At 36.8% G+C, this 22,311-nt stretch overlaps 2 protein-coding genes across 2 annotated transcripts; both read left to right on the top strand.

The window, feature by feature from the left end:
- The first annotated feature begins 3,235 nt into the window (after window positions 1-3,235).
- Window positions 3,236-4,145, top strand: LOC140176701 (protein MAIN-LIKE 1-like). Its single transcript, XM_072208246.1, has 2 exons — window positions 3,236-3,244; window positions 3,630-4,145. Exons 1-2 carry the CDS (start codon window positions 3,236-3,238, stop codon window positions 4,143-4,145), a joined length of 525 nt encoding a protein of 174 aa, XP_072064347.1.
- A 2,836-nt stretch (window positions 4,146-6,981) lies between these two features.
- LOC112727312 (uncharacterized) lies at window positions 6,982-11,415 on the top strand. The gene is made up of 4 exons (XM_025777004.3): window positions 6,982-7,466; window positions 7,621-7,747; window positions 10,102-10,523; window positions 10,990-11,415. The coding sequence occupies exons 1-4, from the start codon at window positions 7,381-7,383 to the stop codon at window positions 11,243-11,245; spliced, it is 891 nt and encodes a 296-aa protein (XP_025632789.1). The 5' UTR covers window positions 6,982-7,380; the 3' UTR covers window positions 11,246-11,415.
- Window positions 11,416-22,311: the final 10,896 nt, after the last annotated feature.

Genomic DNA, 22,311 nt, shown 5'->3' with positions numbered 1-22,311 from the left:
CATTCCCTATGAACGCGTGCCTGACAACCACTTCCGTTCTACCTTAGACTGAATGAGTATCTCTTAGATCTCTTAACCAGAATCTTCGTGGTGTAAGCTAGAATGATGGCGGCATTCAAGAGAATCCGGAAGGTCTAAACCTTGTCTGTGGTATTCCGAGTAGGATTCAATGAATGAATGACTGTGACGAGCTCCAAACTCGCGATTGCGGGGCGTTAGTGACAGACGCAAAAGGATAGTAAATCCTATTCCAGCATGATCGAGAACCGACAGATGAATAGCCGTGCCGTGACAGGGTGCGTTGACCATTTTCACTGAGAGGATAAGATGAAGCCATTGACAAGGGTGATGCCTCCAGACGATTAGCCGTACCGTGACAGGGCATTTGGATCATTTTCCCGAGAGAAGACCGAAAGTAGCCATTGACAATGGTGATGTATCACATAAAGCCAGCCATGGAAAGGAGTAAGACTGACTGGATGAAGATAGCAGGAAAGCAGAGGTTCAGAGGAACGAAAGCATCTCCATTCGCTTATCTGAAATTCTTACCAATGAATTACATAAGTATTTCTATCCCTATTTTATCATATTATTTTCGAAAACTCCATAACCATTTGATATCCACCTGACTGAGATTTACAAGGTGACCATAGCTTGCTTCATACCGACAATCTCCGTGGGATTCGACCCTTACTCACGTAAGGTATTACTTGGACGACCCAGTGCACTTGCTGGTTAGTTATGCGAAGTTGTGAAGATATGTTTAGACCATGGTCCTGTGCATCCGTTTTTGGTGCCATTGCAAGGGAATCAATTTCGAACAACAATTCACAACCTGAGTAGCAATTTCGCATACCAGGAATATAATAAGTATCAGGAAGATTAAGAGTTGACTGGGATATAGAACCCTTGTGTGTTGCGTGCAAGAGGGAGCCATTTGCAGTATTGACAGAAGGTCCATTTGTAGTGGTAGACATGGACGAGAAAATATTACGCAACGGAGACATGTGATTAAAGCAACCCGAGTCAAAGTACCATTTAGAATTACCTGGAGGGGTGGAAAAAGCAGCAAGGGTATTACCAGAAACAGAGAGAAGACGCTAAAGAAGAGATGCAATATCAGAAAGAGAGACAGGAGACAAGTTGAGTGGACTAGGACGTGGTGGACGAGTAGGACATGCAGTAATTAAATGTCCCGAGAGCTTGCAGTAACGGCAGAACAGCTGTGAACAATGGTAGCTAATATGACCTTTCTGGTGGCATGTGCGACATTCAACAGAAGGACAGTCGAGGAAGAGGTGCCCAGAACGGTTACAGTTTCGACAGAATTTACCCTTTCTGTCGGTGGCAGCAAAAACATCGGGCTTGTCCATGATAGTAGTCACAAAGATCAAAGAGAGGAGAGAAAATGGTAATTTCGGAGCAGAAAATGAGAAATCGGAGTGCAGAATCGGAAAGAGCTCACCAAAAAACCTTAGGGAGGGTCCCACTTGTCTACCACGTCAGCGCCACGTCAGTGCCACGTCAGCAAACGATGACACGTGGTGTCACCTGAGAGGAGCAAGAAGACAGCGTGGCGACGAGGTGGCACGCGGGTCGACGGCGGGCCGAGTCGGGTCGGTCGCGGGTCAGTGGATACCAAGAATGCCTTGCGCGGCGACACGTGGAAGCGCCAGGAGCGTCTGATCGCGTCCTAGATCCAACGGCTGCTGAAGCTTATGGAAGGCAAAATAATAGAGGTGGCCAGCAATGGCATAACAGTTTATATACATGAGTTATAGTAACGAGTGGGTTATAATGGGTACAGATCATAGCCTCCAAATTTAAATTGATAAAATTTTCAATTAAAACAAGTTGAATATTAAAATATCATAGTTATAAGTTATAACTCGGCTGTAGGTATGAAATCTCCAAGCGGGAAGAACCATCCTTCTACTATGAGAACAACACTATCCTTAAAATTGATGGTTTTTTATTTAAATAAAAGATTTTATTCCATTTTAAACTATAATAAGACTATTTACAAAATTTAATATTATATTTTTGCAACCATTTCATGCAAAATTATATATTAAACTGTTTATACAATTAAAACTAGCGAAAAAAAAAACTTAATTTTTTATTTTCCCAGTTATTATAGTGAAAATGGATCAAATTTTTTATTATTGAAGTTGAGTAAAATTCACTCAATTTTAATATAATAGTAAAGTTTATTGGTTTTGTAAATTTAATAATTATCAATTAAATTAGTTATTACTTGCACATGCATAATTTACTTTAATGTCGTTATCCAAAGTGTATTTTAATATAATTCGAACCAAGCTGGTTCGAATTGCTCTCCTTCATAATTCGAACCAACATGGTTCGATTTAGTGTTGTACGTATTTGAATAATTCGAACCAATAAGGTTCGAACTCCTCCCATACATAATTCGAACCACCCTGGTTCGAACTACTCTCATACATAATTCGAACCAGGTTGGTTCGAATTATGCTTTGAAATCGATTCCATGTAATTCGAACCGGGCCGGTTCGAATTACTCTTAATGCACTCCTTCATAATTCGAACCAGGCTGGTTCGAATTAGGTGTGATTCGAGTATATAAGGAGTTCGAATCACCCTCATTCGAACCATTATCCCTTCACCCCTACCCCACAAAATCTCAGAGAAAACGACCCAGATTCTCTCCGAGGAAGACCTGAACGGACTACTCTGCTGATGGGGGACGATCCGGCACAGTTATATCGGTTGGACGGAGTCGCTCATATAGCCGGGGTCATCAACGACGAGGTTAGTACGGAAATATTTTTGATTCAAGCGTTAGTTGTGCTTTAGTGGTTTTGTAGCCTGGTTAGACGGTACTTTATGTTAGTGGTTTATGTAGGTGGTTTAGGTGAGGGGATTATGTAGGTGGTTTATGATAGTGGTTTAAGCTAGTGGTATTAGTTAGTGGTTTATGTTAGTGGTTTATGTTATTGGTTTAGGGTAGTGGTTTTTGTTAGCGGTTTAAGTCAGTAGTTTTTGGTAGTGGTTTATGTTGGTGGTTTATGTTAGCGGTTTTTGTTAGCGGTTTTTGCAAGCGGTTTTTATATGTGGTTTAGGGTAGTTGTTTAATGCTAGCGGTATATGCTAGCGGTTTAGTTGTGGTATATGCTAGCGGTTTAGTTGTGTGGTTTAGGGTTTGTTTTCCAGTTAGTTATCTTTCATGTGATGTTATGCTGTTTAATTTAGCGAAATGGTTAATGTAAACCGGATTATGGAAACCGTTTTATGTAAACCCGTTTATGTAAACCGGTTTACTTTAAACCGGTTTATGCGAACCGGTTAACTGTAAACCGGTTTATGTGAACCGGTTTACTGTAAAACCTGTGTAGTTATATATCTCAGTATGCGTTTCTTTTCATGCGCAGCCCGAGCGATGCATTAGGAGCATGAGGCGGCAGCAGGGCATGCGTCTTGATGACAGATACGTTCCATACTTGCAGATGGCAGGGCTATACCATCTTGCAAGGCTGAACGACCGGTGGTTCCGGCTAGACGAGGCGCTCGTCAGTGCATTCGTGGAGAGATGGCGTCCCGAGACGCACACATTTCATATGCCGTTCGGAGAGTGCACGATCACACTCCAGGACGTGGCATACCAGCTGGGTTTGCCAGTCGATGGCCGTTACGTGAGCGGGTGCCTGTCAGAGTTTCATATATACATCGATGGCGGCCGTCCACCCTGGGTCTGGTTCCAGGAGTTGCTAGGAGTTATACCTCCTCCCAGTCAGGTTCAGAAGTATGCAGTGAACTGCACCTGGTTTCAGGAGACCTTTGGTGAGTGCCCTGAGGATGCAGATGATGACACTGTTCGCCGATATGTCCGGGCGTACATCATGATGTTGCTGGGCACGCAGCTGTTTGCGGACAAGTCTGGCAACCGGATTCACATTAGATGGCTTCCATATGTAGCGAGGCTGGAGGAGCTGGGTACGTACAGCTGGGGTTCGGCAGCACTGGCCTGGTTGTACCGGTGCATGTGCAGGGTGGCAAACAGACATGTTGTGAAGTTAGCGGGCCCGCTCCAGCTACTGCAGTCTTGGATCACAGTGAAGCACCTGGCCGTCTTCAAGTTGGCCTCGATACACTTCACCAAATGCTGACTGAACTGCTGTCCGGTGCCCATCTGGGCCTCAGCCTCTCGCCCCTTGCGAACAAAGAGTTCGGCCAGCCTGCCATATGTTGCCTTCACCAGGGATGCTACAGGAAGATTTCTTACACCCTTGAGGATTGAGTTCACACACTCGGAGATATTCGTCGTCATGTGACCGAATCTCCTCCCCTCATCGCGATGCTGCGTCCACAAGGAGTAATCAATACGGTTCGCCCAATCACACATCGCCGGGTCTTCAGACCGCAGTATATCAAACCAGTAATCAAACTCAACCTCAGTCTTCGCGTACGCTGCATTCACGAGAAGCCTCCTAGCGTCTTTGCCCTTGAAGGTAAGGGCGAAATTAGCCGCTACGTGTCGTATGCAGAATGCACGGTACGCAGATGGTGGTAACCAACCTCCGTCCGGGGCCTCAAGCGCAGATTTGATGCCGTTGTGCCTATCCGATATAACCAGCAGACCGGGCTGCGGGGTCACGTGCTGCCGAAGGTGCGAGAGAAAGAAGGTCCATGACTCCGCATTCTCACCCTCTACTAGTGCGAATGCGACAGGTAGAATGTTGGAGTTCCCGTCCTGTGCAATCGCAATGAGCAACGTTCCCCCATACTTACCATATAGATGTGTGCCGTCAATGCTGACTAGCGGCTTGCAATGCCGGAATGCCTCGATGCACGGAGGGAAAGTCCAGAAAAGTCTGTGGAAATAAGCTTGAGAGTCGTCCACCTGTCCTCCAACTATAACCGGGCTCGTCCTGAGGACCGCAAGAGTACCAGGCATCGTCAGCTGGACACCCAACACCCACCTAGGTATCTCGCTGTATGACTCATCCCAGTCACCGTAGATGAGGCCAACGGCCTTCTGCTTCGCCATCCAAACCCTCCTGTAAGTCGGCCTAAAACCAAAATGCGCTGCCGTGGCGTTCAGGAGCACCTTGATGCTAACCGATGCGTCAGCCCTAACCATTGGCATAATGAACGCCGAAATCACAGAATGATCCAAACTTCTGTGATCACTTGATATGGATGTGGCTAGGCAAGTGTGAGGGCCATTGTACCGTTTGACCTCCCAAATGCCCTTGCGCTTCCGGAGACTTAGCCGAATCAACCATGTGCAACCATTCCCGAACTCGGAACACTTGCCCACATACCGGCGGTGATCGGACTCCACCACCTTGTACTGTACCCCTCGCCGGATGCTGTAAGTCTTCACACTTAACAGGGCCTCATCTTTATCCTGGAATTGCTGACCAACTTGGAACTCTGTGAGACCAGCATTCCCTTCCGCATCTCTAGCTCCGAATCCAACAGGGTGCCCTAGCGCACCCTCATGCGTCATGGCGTCCAGGTCCAGCGAAGAAAAATATGGTGGATACTGCTGTGTGCCAGAGCTAGAACCACCGCCAGCCAATGCAGGCCCAGCCGCTACAAGCTCGTCCCCGCTATCTTCCTCAATCGTTTCGGGCTCAACGTCGTCCTCATCAGGATCACCCAATTCTCCGTCTCCGACGCCAACCGGTGGAACGCCGTGTAAAGCGTTTGGCAGAACATCAAAGGATCCTACCTCGTCGCGGACGCCGTCATTCAAATCAACAGCAAATGACGGAGAGGCGACAAGTTGGGCCGCTGGCTCGTAAACTGGGACGGAGGAAGAAGCCACAGCAGCCATCGAACTGGAGCCAGCTGCAGTGGCTACATTGGCGGTATTTCGGTTCGAACCGCCTGAGCTGGATACCACATCAACCAGCTTTGCCAGCAACTCTGGTGTGCGGACCTCCGGAAACTGCCTCCGACAAAGAAACATGACTTGGAGGTCCTCATCACTACCAATCGTGAGACAATCATACTTCACCGTATCGTGCAGGATCGTGACTGGAATGCGATAGAAAAACTTCTTAATCCGCTTCGCACCTTCCAGGCCAAGTTTCATCAGCACAGCTCTAACCAGGTCATCATAGCTTGTCGTTCGATTCACCACAATATAGAGAGGATTCTTATCTGTGAACTTCACTCCGGAACGAGTTTTCCTCTTGATGGATCCTCTGTGGTGTACCAAAACAGCAAAACTCTCCTCTTTACTAGCCATCTTAAGTCCTCTAATGAGAGCAAATCACGTTTACAGCGTTTATATAGAGCTCTGACTCCTACTAATTCGAACTAACCTGGTTCGAACCATGATACATGTAATTCGAACCAGGCTGGTTCGAATTATAACAATCAGCCACTCTTTGGTTCGAACCAGGTACATGTAATTCGAACCAGCCTGGTTCGAATTACTTCAGTCGACCTCTCTTCCCATAATTCGAACCAACCTGGTTCGATTTATTACGCTTGAATAATCTCCACATAATTCGAACTCAACCGGTTCGAATTACATGCTCTACTGGTTCGAACCTGACCGGTTCGAATTATTCACAATTTTTTAGGGGTAGTTCGAACCAATGTGGTTCGAATTACTTGCTAATAGAGTTCGAACCTTGTTGGTTCGATTTATATAAAAATGCCTCTTGGCTTATTGCTGAAACAAATTTCTGTTTGGCGTATTTTGGTTAAACTTTTCTGCATGTGGTTTAATATGGTTTTTTGCCCTCGTTATTAATGATATAGAATTTAAATTTTTAAAATAAAAACTTAATCATAGTTAAATTTATAACATTTATTATCTAAATAAGTTTTATTATTTTTATTTAAAAATAATTAATCTTTTATTTAATTATTTTATTAATTCTCTCACTTTAGATAAGCTTGATCCAATCATATATATTGATTTGGATCATTATTGATTAACCATATCCTTTTATATCTTTGGGTTTGATTTAAGGAAATAAAAAAGAAAAAGTTACACAAAGATCTGTTAAAAAATTAGGAAGAAAGTTTACAGAATTACAGGAGATGAAGTGGAACAAATAAAGAATTAGGAATGAGGCATGACCGCATGAGGCATGAGTGGTGTACTTTGGACTTTGGATGTGGCCATATTCTCCTTTCAAAACTCTCACAGGATTACAGAAAGTGACATAAAAAAAAAATCCTCTTCTCTCTCTCTCTCTTAGGCATTACTGAATTCGCAAGATTCCATTTCAAAAACACCGAATCAAACACATTGCACGTTTCACAAACAACAATTCTTTTTCTCACAGACTTCAAGACCATCACATTCCTCGCCCTACCTTTTCTCTTCTCATCCCTCTGATCTGAAAAGGGAAAAAGAAAATAGAAAAGGCATAGATGGGGATGGGGACCTGCAGTGGTGAAATTGCAGAAAACATGCATCAAGTGATAGCTGCTGTTACCATAGAGGACCACACTTTGAGGTGTGTTATATTTTCCTTTTTTGCTCTTTGATTCTCTCTTTCTTTCTATTTGTCATATTGCATTGTTGGAAATGGACTTTCTCAATGAGATACAAAAATGGAATATGTGATTGTGACATTGTGGCATTGTTTTAATTTGGGGGGTGAATGTCAGCAAGAAAAAGGAAGGTAGTGTTGAGGGGTTGAATTTGAACACTGTGGAGTGCCTCAGAGGGAGGTTATTGGCAGAGAGACAGGCTTCAAGGGTAGCAAAGGAACAAGCAGAATCAATGGACGAAAAGGTAAATATCTCTTAATTTTTCAATTTTTTTTATTTTATATTTTTGTCTCACTGTTATAGTGTTATTCAAATTCTATTACCTGGATCGCCTAGTCCGGTTTCCAGACTTAGTCGAAAAAATTTATATATAATTATTTTTATGTGAAATTAATAATTGAAGATTGTTAGATAATAATTAATTTTTAGTCATTAATTTTATATGAAGATAACAAATAAGGACATTCCTCATGAAAGTTAAATGATTCTTAATTTCAGATTTTTTGAAATTTTTGTAGTGATTTGGTTCGTTCCATTTTTCTCATTTGTTTTGAGTTCTTATTTTTCCAAAATTTTGGTCTTTTGTGAGTATTAGTCCATACAAATATTGGAAATGAGTTCTTTGTCGATATAAATCATTTTTAGAATTTTTTTTTGGTGTTTATAATTATATAATTTTAAAGATTAAAATCTAAACGATTATATATAAATTTTAAATTAGTCACTAGTATAAAATATATATCAAAATATAAAATATATATTAAAAATAAATTAAATAATATATATTTATTCATAAATAAAAATATTATGTATACACCAAAAATGAATCACTAAATTAATTATCATATATATTTGTATTAATATATGTGTAATTTTATTCATTTTTAATATATATTTTATATTTTATTATGTATTTTAAACTAATAATTAATTTTAGTATACACTTAGTATGATTTATATACAAATACATGATAACTGATTAGATAGCTAATTTTTAATGTACATATACGATTTTTGAAATTAAAATTACTTATGTTATATAGAATAATGTTAAGAAAATAATAATATAAAATTATTTTATTTAACTTAATATATATATATAGCAATTAAAAAATACAAAATAAAAAACTAAATGCATTAAGAAAAATTAAAAGAAGCAAGTTTTATAATTTGAAATTTTTTAATAAATAATTTAAATATTTTATTTACGAATATAAATAATTTATAGCATATTTATAAATTTTTATTTTTTATACATATTTGATATATAAAATTTAAAAAAAAGACACATATCTCATTTATAGTATAAACAAGAAATATGTATTATTACAAAAAAATTATAATTAAAATAATATTTATGATATGATTTAAATCAATTTATCAATTTATAAAATAAAAACCGATACAATTTATTACTATTTAGATCAAATTGGATCAATTTACAAATAAAATTTAGATATAATATAATTTTAATTAAAAAGAATTAGTGATAAATTGATACTGTTGTAACTCACAAGATCTAGTTTTTAAAAAATTAATTGCAAGTGATTTCTATTTTACCAAAAAAAGTTATGAATAACTACTTCTTCTATCATCGTGTTTCTACTTACAAGTATTTTTTATCTTACACCTTGCAAAATTAAACGGTTAATATCTTTAACAAACTTATAAATCTTTTATTTTTTCGGATTCTCAATTTGATAAATAGCTATGCAACAAACCAAATTTAAAATATATATAATTTAAATTTAAAAATTAATACTCGGAAGAGTATATACAAAATTTAAAATATCTAAAAATTTTGTCAAAATTTTTAAATTTTTTATGTACTCTTATGATATTAGTTTTTAAATTTAAATTGAAAACCTTAAAAAAATAAAAGACTTATAGATTTGTGGAAGAGATTAACTGCTTATTTAATTTTGTTAATTAACTATTTAAATATAAAAAATACATTATAACGTGGGATTAAAAATACTTGTGAGTAGAAAAATAATTATTAATGGCTTTTATGAGGAACAACTTGTATTTATACCAAGAACTCGTGAACTTCAATAGTACCAATCTATTTCTAAATTTTATTTTATTTAAATTATATTATATCTAAATTTTACTTGTAAATTGATCTAATTTGATCTAAATAGTAATAAATTGTATCTTTTTTATTTTATGAATTGATCCAAATCATACCATAAATATTAATCGTAAATTTTTTTTGTAATAATACACACTGTAAATGAGATATGTGTATTTTTTGAAATTGATATAAACAATTTTAATTCGTTTACATAAAATATGTAAAGGAAATGGAAATGAATAAATATATTACAAATTACTTATATTCGTAAATAAAATATTTAAATTATTTATTTAGTAAAAACTAAAAAAATCCCTAAAATTTAGGTTGACGTAATTTACTCTACATAGTACATATTCAATATTTAATAAAAGAACTATAACTATTCCACTCACTTTCATGTGACCATGTTAATGTCATCATTGTAAAGGAAAGCAAAATGACATCATTGTTTTTTTCTGTGTACGTTTCCTTTTTTCCTGACAAACTTTATTGTTTTTTTTTTTTATATGTTTGGACAGTTGATTGAGTTAGAAACGATGATTAGAGAAGAGATCAAATTAAGAGAGAGAGCTCAAAGAAAGCTTAGATTTCTAACGAAGAAGCTTGAAACTTTGAACATATCATCCATTTCAATGCAATCCCATCATTCTGATTATTCATGTGAAAACTCTTGTGGGTCATCATCATCTTCAGTTACTTCAATCTCAAAACATTCATCAGAAGTAAATGATGAAACAAAGCATCATCATCATCATCATGAAAAAAATGAAGATTTGCCAGAAAATAATAATGAAGTAGTTCACAGTAATAATAATGTTACAGAGGAAGCTTCTGCACCCATACAGATTTATCCATCCACTACAAAAGATTCTGATTCAGAGATTAGTTTTTATAATTCAAATTCAAGCTCGGAGGATTTGAAGAATGATGAACGCAGCAGGTACACCAAATTTGAACATTAGAACCATGTTTAGTAATTATTTTCAGGATAAAATTATAAAAACGTTAAAAATCCCAAATTATTTAAAGAATGGAACATCTATAAAAATTGGCAAAATAATTATGTTACATGAACATAACAAATTAGTTTCATAAAATATTTAATTGTTTTGTTATATATATATATATATATATCGTGTTTACAAAATATTTTTGTTAGCCCCAACTACCCCTGTATTTAAGACAATTTATTTGATGACAGAAAAGGAGAGGCAACTTGAACTTTTGTTTCATGTTTCTTTTACGTGTCTCTATCTTTTATGTATTAAGACAATTATCAAACGTAGTCTTAGAATACATTACTGTATTAAGTGAAAATTGAAACAACTTTTGATCAATTCAACTGAACTTATTTATTATAGGCAGATGCCAATTTTTTATGCTGCGATATGATTATATGTTTTCAGGATTTCTAGTATTAGCTCAAAATCATCGGTGACAGAGAAAGAAGATGATGAAAAGGGATATTTCATTGATAATTCAATGGCATTAGTTCCAGTGAATGTGATAACAACATCACAAGCCACAAGTAATAGACCCAAACCAGTAAATCAAAGTGTCCTTGAAGCACTAGAGGCATTGAAGCATGCCAAAAAAAGGCTTCAAAGCTCAATGGAAACTAGGCAAATGATTCATGTTGGTCCAACTCCAACCTATAATTAGCCTCCATATTTGAGATAGTAATAATGACACTAATATTGAGATGTATTACATGTAGTTCCTCTGTTCTTGTATATTTTGCCCTGATGAATATCTCTTATTTGGTAATTGTTTTAGAAGAGAAATATATAGATATTGAGAAAAATAAATTTGTTTGAAGCTCTATCACGAAACAGATTTTGCAAAATTTTTATTTATGCATACACGTGACAACAATAAAGTCTCAATTTTGTTTTTAATCTTAATTCTACTTCTATTGTAATAATATGTTGGTATTTTCTATCTTTAAATACTCATCAAATGTAGCCATACTCTTATATTATTTGATAGTATGTAATAAAACTAATTGATCTACTACTTACAAACTTCATCAGTTAATAGAAATCAAAGGTACGTCTAGTCTGTATAAATTAACACATCAAAGAAAAAGTCTATGAATTATTTGTAATGAGATAATTTAGCATGCAAATATAGCCTGGGGAGTAAGTAATAAATAAATTTAATAATAGTATTGGTAGCTAGCATAGTGGTAAAGTTCTTGTGATATTTGGTTTCATTTACCACAGAGAGCATGTGATATGTGGGGATGTGCTGTCAGATTTAGGGTTCAACTTTGGGGTCCAATTCTTTTGTCCATATTCTTTTTTCTTGTGCTTTTTATTTTCTTCATACATTTTGGCTGAAATTTTAATGGGGTCACCACTTGATTTCTGTGACTCATACATCTACATACATAATTATTATACTTTGGCTTATGTTTTATGAAAAGGACCAGGCTTAGCACAAGACCTAGAGTTTAGCGAATTCTGCGACCTTTTGCTGTGCTCGGATATATCTAGACAGAGAAATGTTAAGGGTTAATATTTGTAATGAATAGATAAAAAATGATTTAATTTTTATGTTGGTATTATAGTTTTATTAAGTTTTTAATTAAATTTTTATAATTTTTTTAATTAGATGAGTCTGAACGCCTCTTTTTCTATGTATACGACTGCTTTTTTACAAAATTAGGCATTTTCTTTTTTTTTTTTTCTGATTTTGAGACAAAAATTTTTTGGGTTTGTAATGTTGCTCTTTCTCAATTTCATCCGAATTCCTGGGCTTTTTGAAAATCTTTTAACTCTTATGTCGGGAGCTTCAAGTCCGATCTTCGATTAAGGGCTTCTTTCACCTTTTACTGTTGACAAGCCCGGTTGTCAAAAGAGAAGTCCACTTGGTTTTCCTTTCACGCTATTCAGGACAGAAAGGTTTTTGCTATACTTGATGAGTCTTTCAACGACTTTAAGAACTACTTTAAGATTCGAGCTGTGGAGGGTGCCCGGCCTTTCTTTTTGGATGAAAACAATGAACCTTCTTTTCCATTGTACTGGGAGAAAACACATGTGAAAACTAAGTATAACGTAGATGTCTTAGATGAAATAGAAAATTTTTGCAGACATGTTGGAAGAGTGTTGGGATCGGACTCCTCACTTGGACACAAAAAGATTCTTAGGAGACCCCAATCAGCTTCGGTTCGAGCTAGGCAACTTTCCAACCTTTAACTTTTATGACTTCTTAGTTGTAATTTATTTTTCTAATGTGCTTTTTATTCTTATTTTGTGGAGACCATGGCTCCTAAGATTGCTTCTATGAAACATTTGCGTCAAACTCGGAAAACCTTGTAGTAACTTTTCCTTAAGACTTCAACAATCTTGTAGGGTCCTTTCTAATTTGCTGTTAGGTTCCCTTTGCCGGCTTCTGAATTCTGATGTCATTTCGGATTATTATGAGGTCGTTTGTGGTGAAGCTTCTTTTGATCACCTTTTGGTTATACTTTAGGGTCATTCTTTGTTTTAGTGCTTCTCCTCTAATCCGAGCTCATTCTCGGACTTCTGGAAGGAGGTCGAGTTCTTCTCTTTGTGTGCGGGAATTGGCCCCTTCATTGTAGAATATAATCCTAGGTGATTCTTCAGCGATCTCTATAGGGATCATGGCTTCCATTCCGTAGGCAAGTAGGAAACATGACTCCGCTGTCATCGAATGAGGGATTGTCCGATATGCCCACAGGACTTGGGGGAGCTCGTCTGCACATACCCTCTTTGCTTCTTGCAACCGACACTTCAATCTGCCCAGTATGACTTTGTTGGCTGCTTCAACTTGTCCATTGGCCTGGGAATGTTCCACCAATGTGAATTGGTGCTTTATTTTTAAGTTGGCCACCAAATTTCTGAAGGTTGAGTCGGTAAACTGAGTTCCATTATCAGTGGTGATGGAGTGGGGTACTCCAAACCTTGTGATAATGTTCTTATAGAGAAACTTTTGACTTCTTTGGGCAGTGATAGTTACTAGTGGTTCTGCCTCGATCCATTTAGTAAAGTAGTCAATCCCTACTATGAGGTATTTGACTAGTCCTGGAGCTTGGGAAAATAGTCCTAGAAGGTTGAGACCCCATTTTGCAAATGGCTATAGCGAGGTAACACTAATAAGCTCTTCATGAGGCGCAACATGGAAGTTGGCATGCTTTTGGCAAAGCGGGCACTTCTTAGCAAACTCGGCCGCTTTCCTTTGCAAGGTCGGCCAGAAGAAGCCGGCCCAGATTACTTTCTTTGCTAATGATTGGGCTCCCAGGTGATTTCCACATATGCCACTGTGTACTTCCTCTAGGACCTCTTTTGTGTTGGGGGTCTGGTGCGCGAAATTAGAACTCGCACAACTGAACCAGCAAGTGCACCGAGTCATCCAAGTAATACCTCAGGTGAGTGAGGGTCGATCCCACGAGGATTGTTGGATTGAGCAAGCAATGGTTATCTTGCAGATTTTAGTCAGGCGAATAGAAAAGGTAATTGTTGTTGAATGTGCATAAAATAATTAAACAAAGCAATAAAGAAATAGCAGAGCAACAATGATGAGAAATCAATTAAGGCTTTGGAGATGCTTTATCTTTTTGGATTAACTTTTCATACTGATTACTTCAATAATGAATGATTCGTTCTATGGCAAGGCTTTAAGTGAGTAACTCATGTCCTCTCATCAAGTTAATCTCTCCTAAACCATAACAAAACACCGTATTCGAGTAACTCATGTCCTCTCATCAAGTTAGCTCATGGTGCTTCACTATAGCCGAAGATGAAGTCTGTGCAATTCACTCTCCTTTTGTTGATCCTAGTCAAAACGCCATAGACAATGTCAGATCTTCCGAATCGGAGAATGATGCTTTATGATTCTAGTCTTAGCACCACAGAGACCTCATTTACCCATGACTACCGAGATTTTATATCACATATCCCAATTAGCCCAGGTACTCTCTTGGAACCTGTGATGCACTCTCAAGCTATAGCTCAATACTATCCGGGTTAGGACTCGCATGAACTCATGTAGAATAAGGGTCATACTTCCGTTCCACCCCAGATTCATAAGATTAAAGAACGAAAATGCATCATAGAATAGAATCAAACATATATTGAAATAGAAACAGTAATATTATTAATCCATAGGAATCAGCAGAGCTCCTAACCTTAACCTAGGAGGTTAGTTGCTCGTAATTTACAAAGAAAACTTAAGTGTCTGTGCTTCTCCCCTTTTGGGAGACATGATCCTCAGGAGAAAGAAAGTCCCTTATTTATAAAAAACTCTAAGACTAAACCTAAAAGATATTGTTTTTAATTAAAAATTACAAAAAAGAAAATAAAATAAGCTAAGAAGTGCTAAAATCCACTTTGGGGCTCACTTGGTGAGTGTTTGGGTTGATGCTTGGCGTTCAACTTGAGTTCTGGGCGTTCAACTTTGGTTCCTGATCCTTGGCTGGTGTTGAACGCCAGTTTGGGCATTTAACTTGGGAGGTTGGTCCTTCTTGGGAGTTGAACGCCAGAAAGGAAGTAAGTTGGGCGTTCAACGCCCATTTTGGGCAGTCCTTTCCAAAGAAAAGTATAGACTATTATATATTGATGGAAATCTCTGGAAGTTAGCTTTCCAACGCTATTGAGAACACGTCAATGAGACATCATCAACTCAAGAAATGCTCGTTGGAATTCACGGAGGTCAGGATCTGACAGCATCTGCTATTCTTTCTTTGCCTCTGAATCAGACTTTGCCAAAACTTACCAATTTCACCCAAAAATTACCTAAAATCATAAGAAAAACAAAAAATCTCAAAGTAGCATCCAAAATGTGATTTTTGCACTAAAGTTTACTAAAACATAATAAAACTTAATAAAATATAACTAAAAACACTAAGAAAATAGTACCAAAAAAGGTATAAAATATCCACTCATCAGAACACCAAACTTAAACTGTTGCTTGTCCTCAAGCAACCAAAAACAAAGTAGGATTAATGGGAAGAGAAAAATACAATAGGTCTTAGAGTTTTCAAGGAAGCTCAGTTTCAATTACTGAATCGGGCTATTAGCTCTTTACTTCTGAATAGCTTTGGCATCTCACTTTCCTTTGAAGCTCAGAAATATTGACATCTCTTAGAACTAGAATCCGGATGATATTATTGCTTCTCTTCTTTTAGTTTTTCTTGATTCTTGAACATAGCTTTTTCTTTTGGTGCTTTGCACCTTTTTTAGCCTAGCTGTGACTCTAAGCGTTTTGTTTCCCGTATTACCACTAGATACATAAATGCCACATGCACTTAACTGGGGGAACCCTTTGGATTCGAATTTAGCTTTGCTTAAATTTCCAGATAGTGGTGCCCAGAGTTCTTAAGCGTACTCTTTATTGCTTTAGATCATGACTTTAACTGCTCAGTCTCAAGCTTTTTACTTGACACCTTCACACCACAAGCATATAGTTAAGGATAGCAACTCATTTGAGCTTTTTAGGCCAATTTTGACCCTCCTAACCATTGATACTCAAAGCCTTGGATCCTTGCTCTTTTGAATGTTCTTTTGAGCTTTCTTTTTCTTTTCTTTTTTTTTTATTTTTCTTTTTTTTGTTGCTGCTTTTTCTTGCTTCAAGAATCAATATTTTTTATTTTTCAGATAACCAATAATACTTCTCTAAATTTACTGTTCTTCAAGAGCCAACATACTTAATTTCAATATCAATTATGTTCAGTTAATACATACATTCAGAAAATAAATATAAGAAAGTAATTAGAATAACTAATGATATATTCAAGACCTTGTGTATTTTACAACTTTGTTTTCAAAAAATTTTCTTTTAAGCTTGTTGTGGGATATATGAGACATCTTAAACCCAATTTTTTTTTTTTGAAAATTTGAACTACTAGACTAAAAAGCAAAGAAAATCCTGGTAGTGATCATGCAAAAGCTAGAATAGAAAATAGGAAATAAGATGAAATACTGAAAAACAAAAAGAAAAGAGGAATGAAACTCAACCACCTTAGTGTTGATGGTTGCTCAGGCTGTGCTCTTCTATGAAGATGATTCACCTCCTTTTGGTGCCATTGATGATAATACACACCTAGAGCTCGCTCTGTGATGTAAGGAAATCGTCGGCTTAGAATTTCTTCTCGGTAAGAGGAATAACTTCGTTGCAAGTATAGTTCCAAACCGACAAATAACACTCAATCAAAGTTTAATTTTTTTGGTTGCCACAAGTCCAACCCAATAAAAATAACTGAGAGTATTAGTCCCGGGTCATTCTCCCTAGGAATTACAATCGAGTGCTCAATTATTGGTTATGAATTTCACGGGGTGGGTTGATAAAAGTGTAAGAAATTAAATGGCAAGAAAATAAAGCAAACAACTAAAGATAACAACTACTAAAAAGAGACATTCATGGTAAGGATTGAGAATTAAGGCTTTCTATCCTAGTCATTAATTATAACACAATAGTTGTCAAGAGCTAATCCTATTTCCTCATCTCCAACATCGGGAGAAAGTCAAATAAGCCTAGTTAATCCCAATCCATCAGTAGTGTTAATGGAAACAAGATTAACTAATCACTCTAGATCACCAACATAAGTTGGGTATTAATAACTCAAGATTGCCTAATTTCTCTTTCCAAGCCAAGAATGCACAAAATTCTACTCTAAAGTCCAACCAAGCATTTTGTCAAACACTTGGAAGGCATAAAAGAAAAGCATGGTAAAATTTCAAGAAATGTAAATCTACAACTACCCAATGCAAGGAAATAACAGTAACAACTCAAATAAACATCAATAACATAAAAACATCAAAATCGCATTAAAGAGAATCCAAATCCAACAATAGTGCATGAACATGAAAATGACATAAAAGGGAAATTAACAAGAAGAACTAAGAGAGCAAAGATGTAATAACAAGAAATTGCAAAAAAACTAATTGAAAACAAGAATTGTAATCTAAATCTAAGAGACAATTAACCTAATTCTACCCTATTCTAGAGAGAAGAGGGAGCTTCTCTCTCTAGAAAACTACCTAAAGCATGATTCCTAATCTAATATAATTGCACCCCCTTGTTTTCTCTTGAATTCTGCATCAAATAGCCTCAGAAAATGAGTTGGATTTGGGCCTGGATGGCTCAGAAATCACCCCCAGCGTATTCATTTTAATGAGGTCACGTGACCAACGTCACGCGTCCGCGTCGCTTGGCGAATTCCCTCCCCACGCGTACGTGTGGGTGACGCATGCGCGTGGCGTTGAATCCTCCAAATGCTCATTTCTTCATGAATTCTCCACTTTGCATGCTTTTCTCTTCACTTCTTTCATCCAATCCTTGCCTTATGAACCTGAAACACTCAACAAACATATCAAGGCATCGAATGGAATTAAAGTGAATTAAATTGATCAATTTTAAAGCCTAAAAAGCATGTTTTCACTCTTAAGCACAAATTAGGAGAACTTCACAAAACATGCTATTTCATTGAATAAATGTGAGATAAGTTGATAAAATTCCCTAAATTCAACACAAGATAAATCGCAAAATTGGGGTTTATCAAACCTCCCCACACTTAAACTAAGCATGTCCTCATGCTAAACTCAAGAAAGAGACAAAGGGTATCAACATTTATTCAATGCAAACTATGTATATGCACTCTATCTAAATGTAATCTATCTAAATGAATGCAACTATTTGGTCAAAATAAATCAGCTTCCAAGAATACATATATGAACACAAGGGCTAAGGCAATCATAATAAAATCAAATCCACAATTGAATTAAGTTATTGAAAAGAATTATAAACTTGCAAGAAAAGAGATGATCATGGGTGAAAACATGTAATTGAGCAATCAAACCCTCATCGGATGTGTATCCACTGTAGTCGCTCAAGTGTATAGGGTTGATTCACTCAACTCTCCTCTAATAATGCTTTCCAAGATTTGTTTTTTATCTAACAATCAACAATTATTCAATGCATGCATACAAGTATCATGGGAACTTTTCAAAGGTTGTAATGGGGTTAGGGTCAATGTAAGATTGTATTTGGTCAAGTGGACTAGAATTTGAATCTTTGATTAACTTAAACTTCCACCTAACCTACAACAACCTATTCAATTCTAATACAAATCTAACTACCCATTTTTTAATTTTTCACACACTCATATATTCTCTTTTTTTTTTTTATCACAACCCATATGCATTGATTATTGTTACTTTACTTTGGGCCATTTTGTCCCCTTTTTATTGCTTTCTTTTTCTCTTTTTCTTTTTCTATATTTTTTTCTTTTATTATTTTTCTTTTTTTCTCATTCTTCATTTTTTTTCAAACTAAAATGTATACAAGAACATCAATGCATATGGTTTAAACATTTAATGCATGAGTGTGTACCCAATTCCCAAGATTTTTCACAAAACTATAAAGTACACTTTTATCTCAACTAATGTTCCCAAATTTTCCCAAACTTGAATGATAAATACTTTCACTAGTCTAAGCTAATCAAAGATCCAAACAAGGGACATTTATTATTTTTCACTTAGGGGTAGTGATGTGCTAAAATTAAGAACAAGAGGGGATTAACATAGGCTCAAAATTGGTTAACAAAGGTGGATACAAGGGTAAGGCTATTTGGGTAAGTGAGCTCAATAAAATGATGGCCTCAATCATATAAATACATTCATACACAAAATAATGGACATAAAGAATCAAATAAATCAAAGATTACAATCATAGAAAGAGAATAATACACACAAGAATGAAAATAGTGGTTATATGATGTAACCACACAATTAGGCTCAAAACTCACATGCTTATGTGTTCTTAGCTCAAAAACATGTTCCACAATATATATAATTCAAGCAAGTTTAATGAATTTTTTTTTACTCAAATCAATTGGGGTGCCCTATAGATAAAATCCTTGGAAAATTTTATTATTTTGACTAAGCTTATTATATATATATGCAAACTAAGGAGATGCAACTAAAAGTTCTAAATGACCTAAGAATGAATGCAAAAGTGTTGGGATTAGAAATTTGTCACCCAAAAGTAGCCGATTGGTCGAACGACCTCCCCACACTTAAAAGTTTGCCCCGTCCTCAGTGCATTCAAAGATGAGCAAGGGGGTACGGTGACTTTCCGGATTGCCACCTTCAGCTGGTGGATCAACCGGTTGCTGCATGTACTTCCTTCCACTTCCCTTGTTGCTTATGGTGAATCATCCATGAAAAATAGAAAAGAACACCGTAAGATGAGAAAATGCAAAAGCAAGGAAGCGTAGATTATTGGAATGAGGTAAGAATCACTAGAATGAAGTGAGTGAATTAGTGTGACATCGATGAAAAATGGTGTGTGAGTTCTAAGTTGCATGCGGTTTAGAACACACTAGCATAGAAAGCTATGTCACAATTACACAAAAGAAGTAAGCACTTCACTCATTCTAGTGTGCTTGAAATGCTCTAAAGAAACTTGTAAGTTTAGATAAACAAACAAGTAATAAAGAAGTGTGAAAGCATTCAAGCAATAATCAAGTACATGTGAAATGGATGATGAATGGGCATTGATTGATGTGCAAGGAAACTTAATGAACAAAATAAAATACGAAACTTACACATCAATCAATGACACACTTTGAATTTTGCTTGCATCACCTAGTCGACATAAAGTGGGACACATGGATGCTATGCAACTTATTAAAAGAGAGATATAAGTTGAAAATCAATCACATAGCAAGCATGGTCCATATGACTTGAGAATTTCTAAAAGATGTCCCTAGGTGAGCTTACAATCCAATTCACAATTGAAGTATTATGCCAAAATGAATAGTTTCAAATATGTGTAGAGCACATAAGTAAACAATTAATGATCAACATGTCATTAAGGCATAAGCATAACATATGGATGCATATGATCAAGTAACACAATGCATTCAGATAAATGCATATCATCCAATAAGAAATTGCCTATTCATGGTGCAAGAATTCAAATCACATGGTGGCCAAATCATGTAATTTAAAAGAGTTAGAGTGCTTTGAAGGCATTCCATAAATACTTGGTATTCAAAAAACAATAAGCATGAAAAATTCACAACCAAGTAACAAAGTATATCCTCAATAAAAGAAATCCAACAATGAATAAATTCAGCATCAAGAAATGGCAAACCAAATTAATAATTCAACACTTGCCACCTAAAATAAAAATTAAGCTAACTAACTAACTAATTAACTAAAGAAAATAATGGTTAATGGTGGTGGTAGATGATGGTTGAAGGATGGAAAGGAAAGAAGAGAAGAGAGAAGAAGGAAAAAAATGGAAAGAAGAGAAGAAAAGAAGTATGTGAAACTGGGCAGAGGGTCACGCGTACGCATCAGGCACGCGTACACGTGCATGGCAGAAATAGGGTGCGATGCCTACGCATGGTGTAACACCCCAATTAACCCAAGCCTTACCTCTAGCCGTAAAGCAAAGGTTAACCAAAGGTTACGACAATTCTAAGGCTTATACATATTTATATAGAAAGAATAATATAATCTAGAAGCCCGATGAAGGAATAAAGCTCAAAGTTAGGGTATGAGAAGCGCAAAACGCATAAACGGAGCAACTAACTTAAAGCACAAGAAATAGATACAATTTATATCAAAATATCATAGTATAATATCATAAAGATCTAGCCACGACTCGCGGAGTTTAAGCTGGCTAGCCATATACAGACCATACAAGAAACCAGACAGTAAAAATAGCTTATACAAATTTTGTTCTCTCAATACATGCCTCTAGGCTGAACAAAATACGAAAGTGAGAGATGTATAGCAAAATAAATCAAGGGACTCAAAAGGTATCTAGATCCTCCGCTTCTGTCACCATCCAGGCAACTCACTGTGGTGGGTTGCGACCTGCATCTGAAAAATAACAACAACATATGGAATGAGAACCGGAGGTTCTCAGTATGGTAACAGTGCCCAATGATGTAAGATGTAAGGCTCTGGGACGCTGAAGGCAATCCTAGAACTTCACATCACATACGGATATTCAAGCTTAGAATAAAATAAATAAATCAGGAACTTAAACCATCAACCGGGTTATCTAAACTTAGGGAAAATTCTAACTAATACTAATCACACCGCTGTATCCCACAGCCCTCGCCAACCTAACCTCCGCGCGATCCCTTCGCCACTGCCTACCTAACCTCCTAAGCACCAAACAAACACAGATAATGTAGTATTATATATATATATACACACAAGTAATTCAAGAAGTAAGTAGGCATGTTTTACAATTAGGTAAACTCAAGTAAACAAAGCAAGCAAGCATATAGAAGATGCATATGATGAATGTCTGCCCTATTGGCTGTGATATCACATGTCGGTTATCGCCAAACCCGACAAAAAATCCGGTCGACAACTCCCGGATTAGTCTCTCTATTGCACATAAGGAGGAAAATTCCGAGGGATGAGTGCCCTACCACCTTCTCCTTTCAGAGGAAAATATTCCGAGGGAGCGTGCCCTACCACCTTTCTCTGGTTGCTGTATGATTCCGTGGGTTAGTGCCCTACCACCTTGCAATCAGAGAGAAATCGCATTTTCAGGAGGAATAATTCTGAGTGAGAATGCCCTACCACCTTCTCCTTTCAGAGGAAAATATTCCGAGGGAGCGTGCCCTACCACATTCCTCTGGTTGCAAGAAATATGAGTGAGAACCCCAGCTTCAACTCTCACATCCGAACGTACATGGGATACTGCCACAGCCACTATGACGGAGAACAATACAA

This window comes from Arachis hypogaea, chromosome 12 (assembly GCF_003086295.3).
Source record: "Arachis hypogaea cultivar Tifrunner chromosome 12, arahy.Tifrunner.gnm2.J5K5, whole genome shotgun sequence".
NCBI classification, from domain to species: domain Eukaryota; kingdom Viridiplantae; phylum Streptophyta; class Magnoliopsida; order Fabales; family Fabaceae; genus Arachis; species Arachis hypogaea.
Note: the sequence above shows the minus strand (reverse complement) of the source record. Positions and strands in the feature narration are given on the sequence as shown.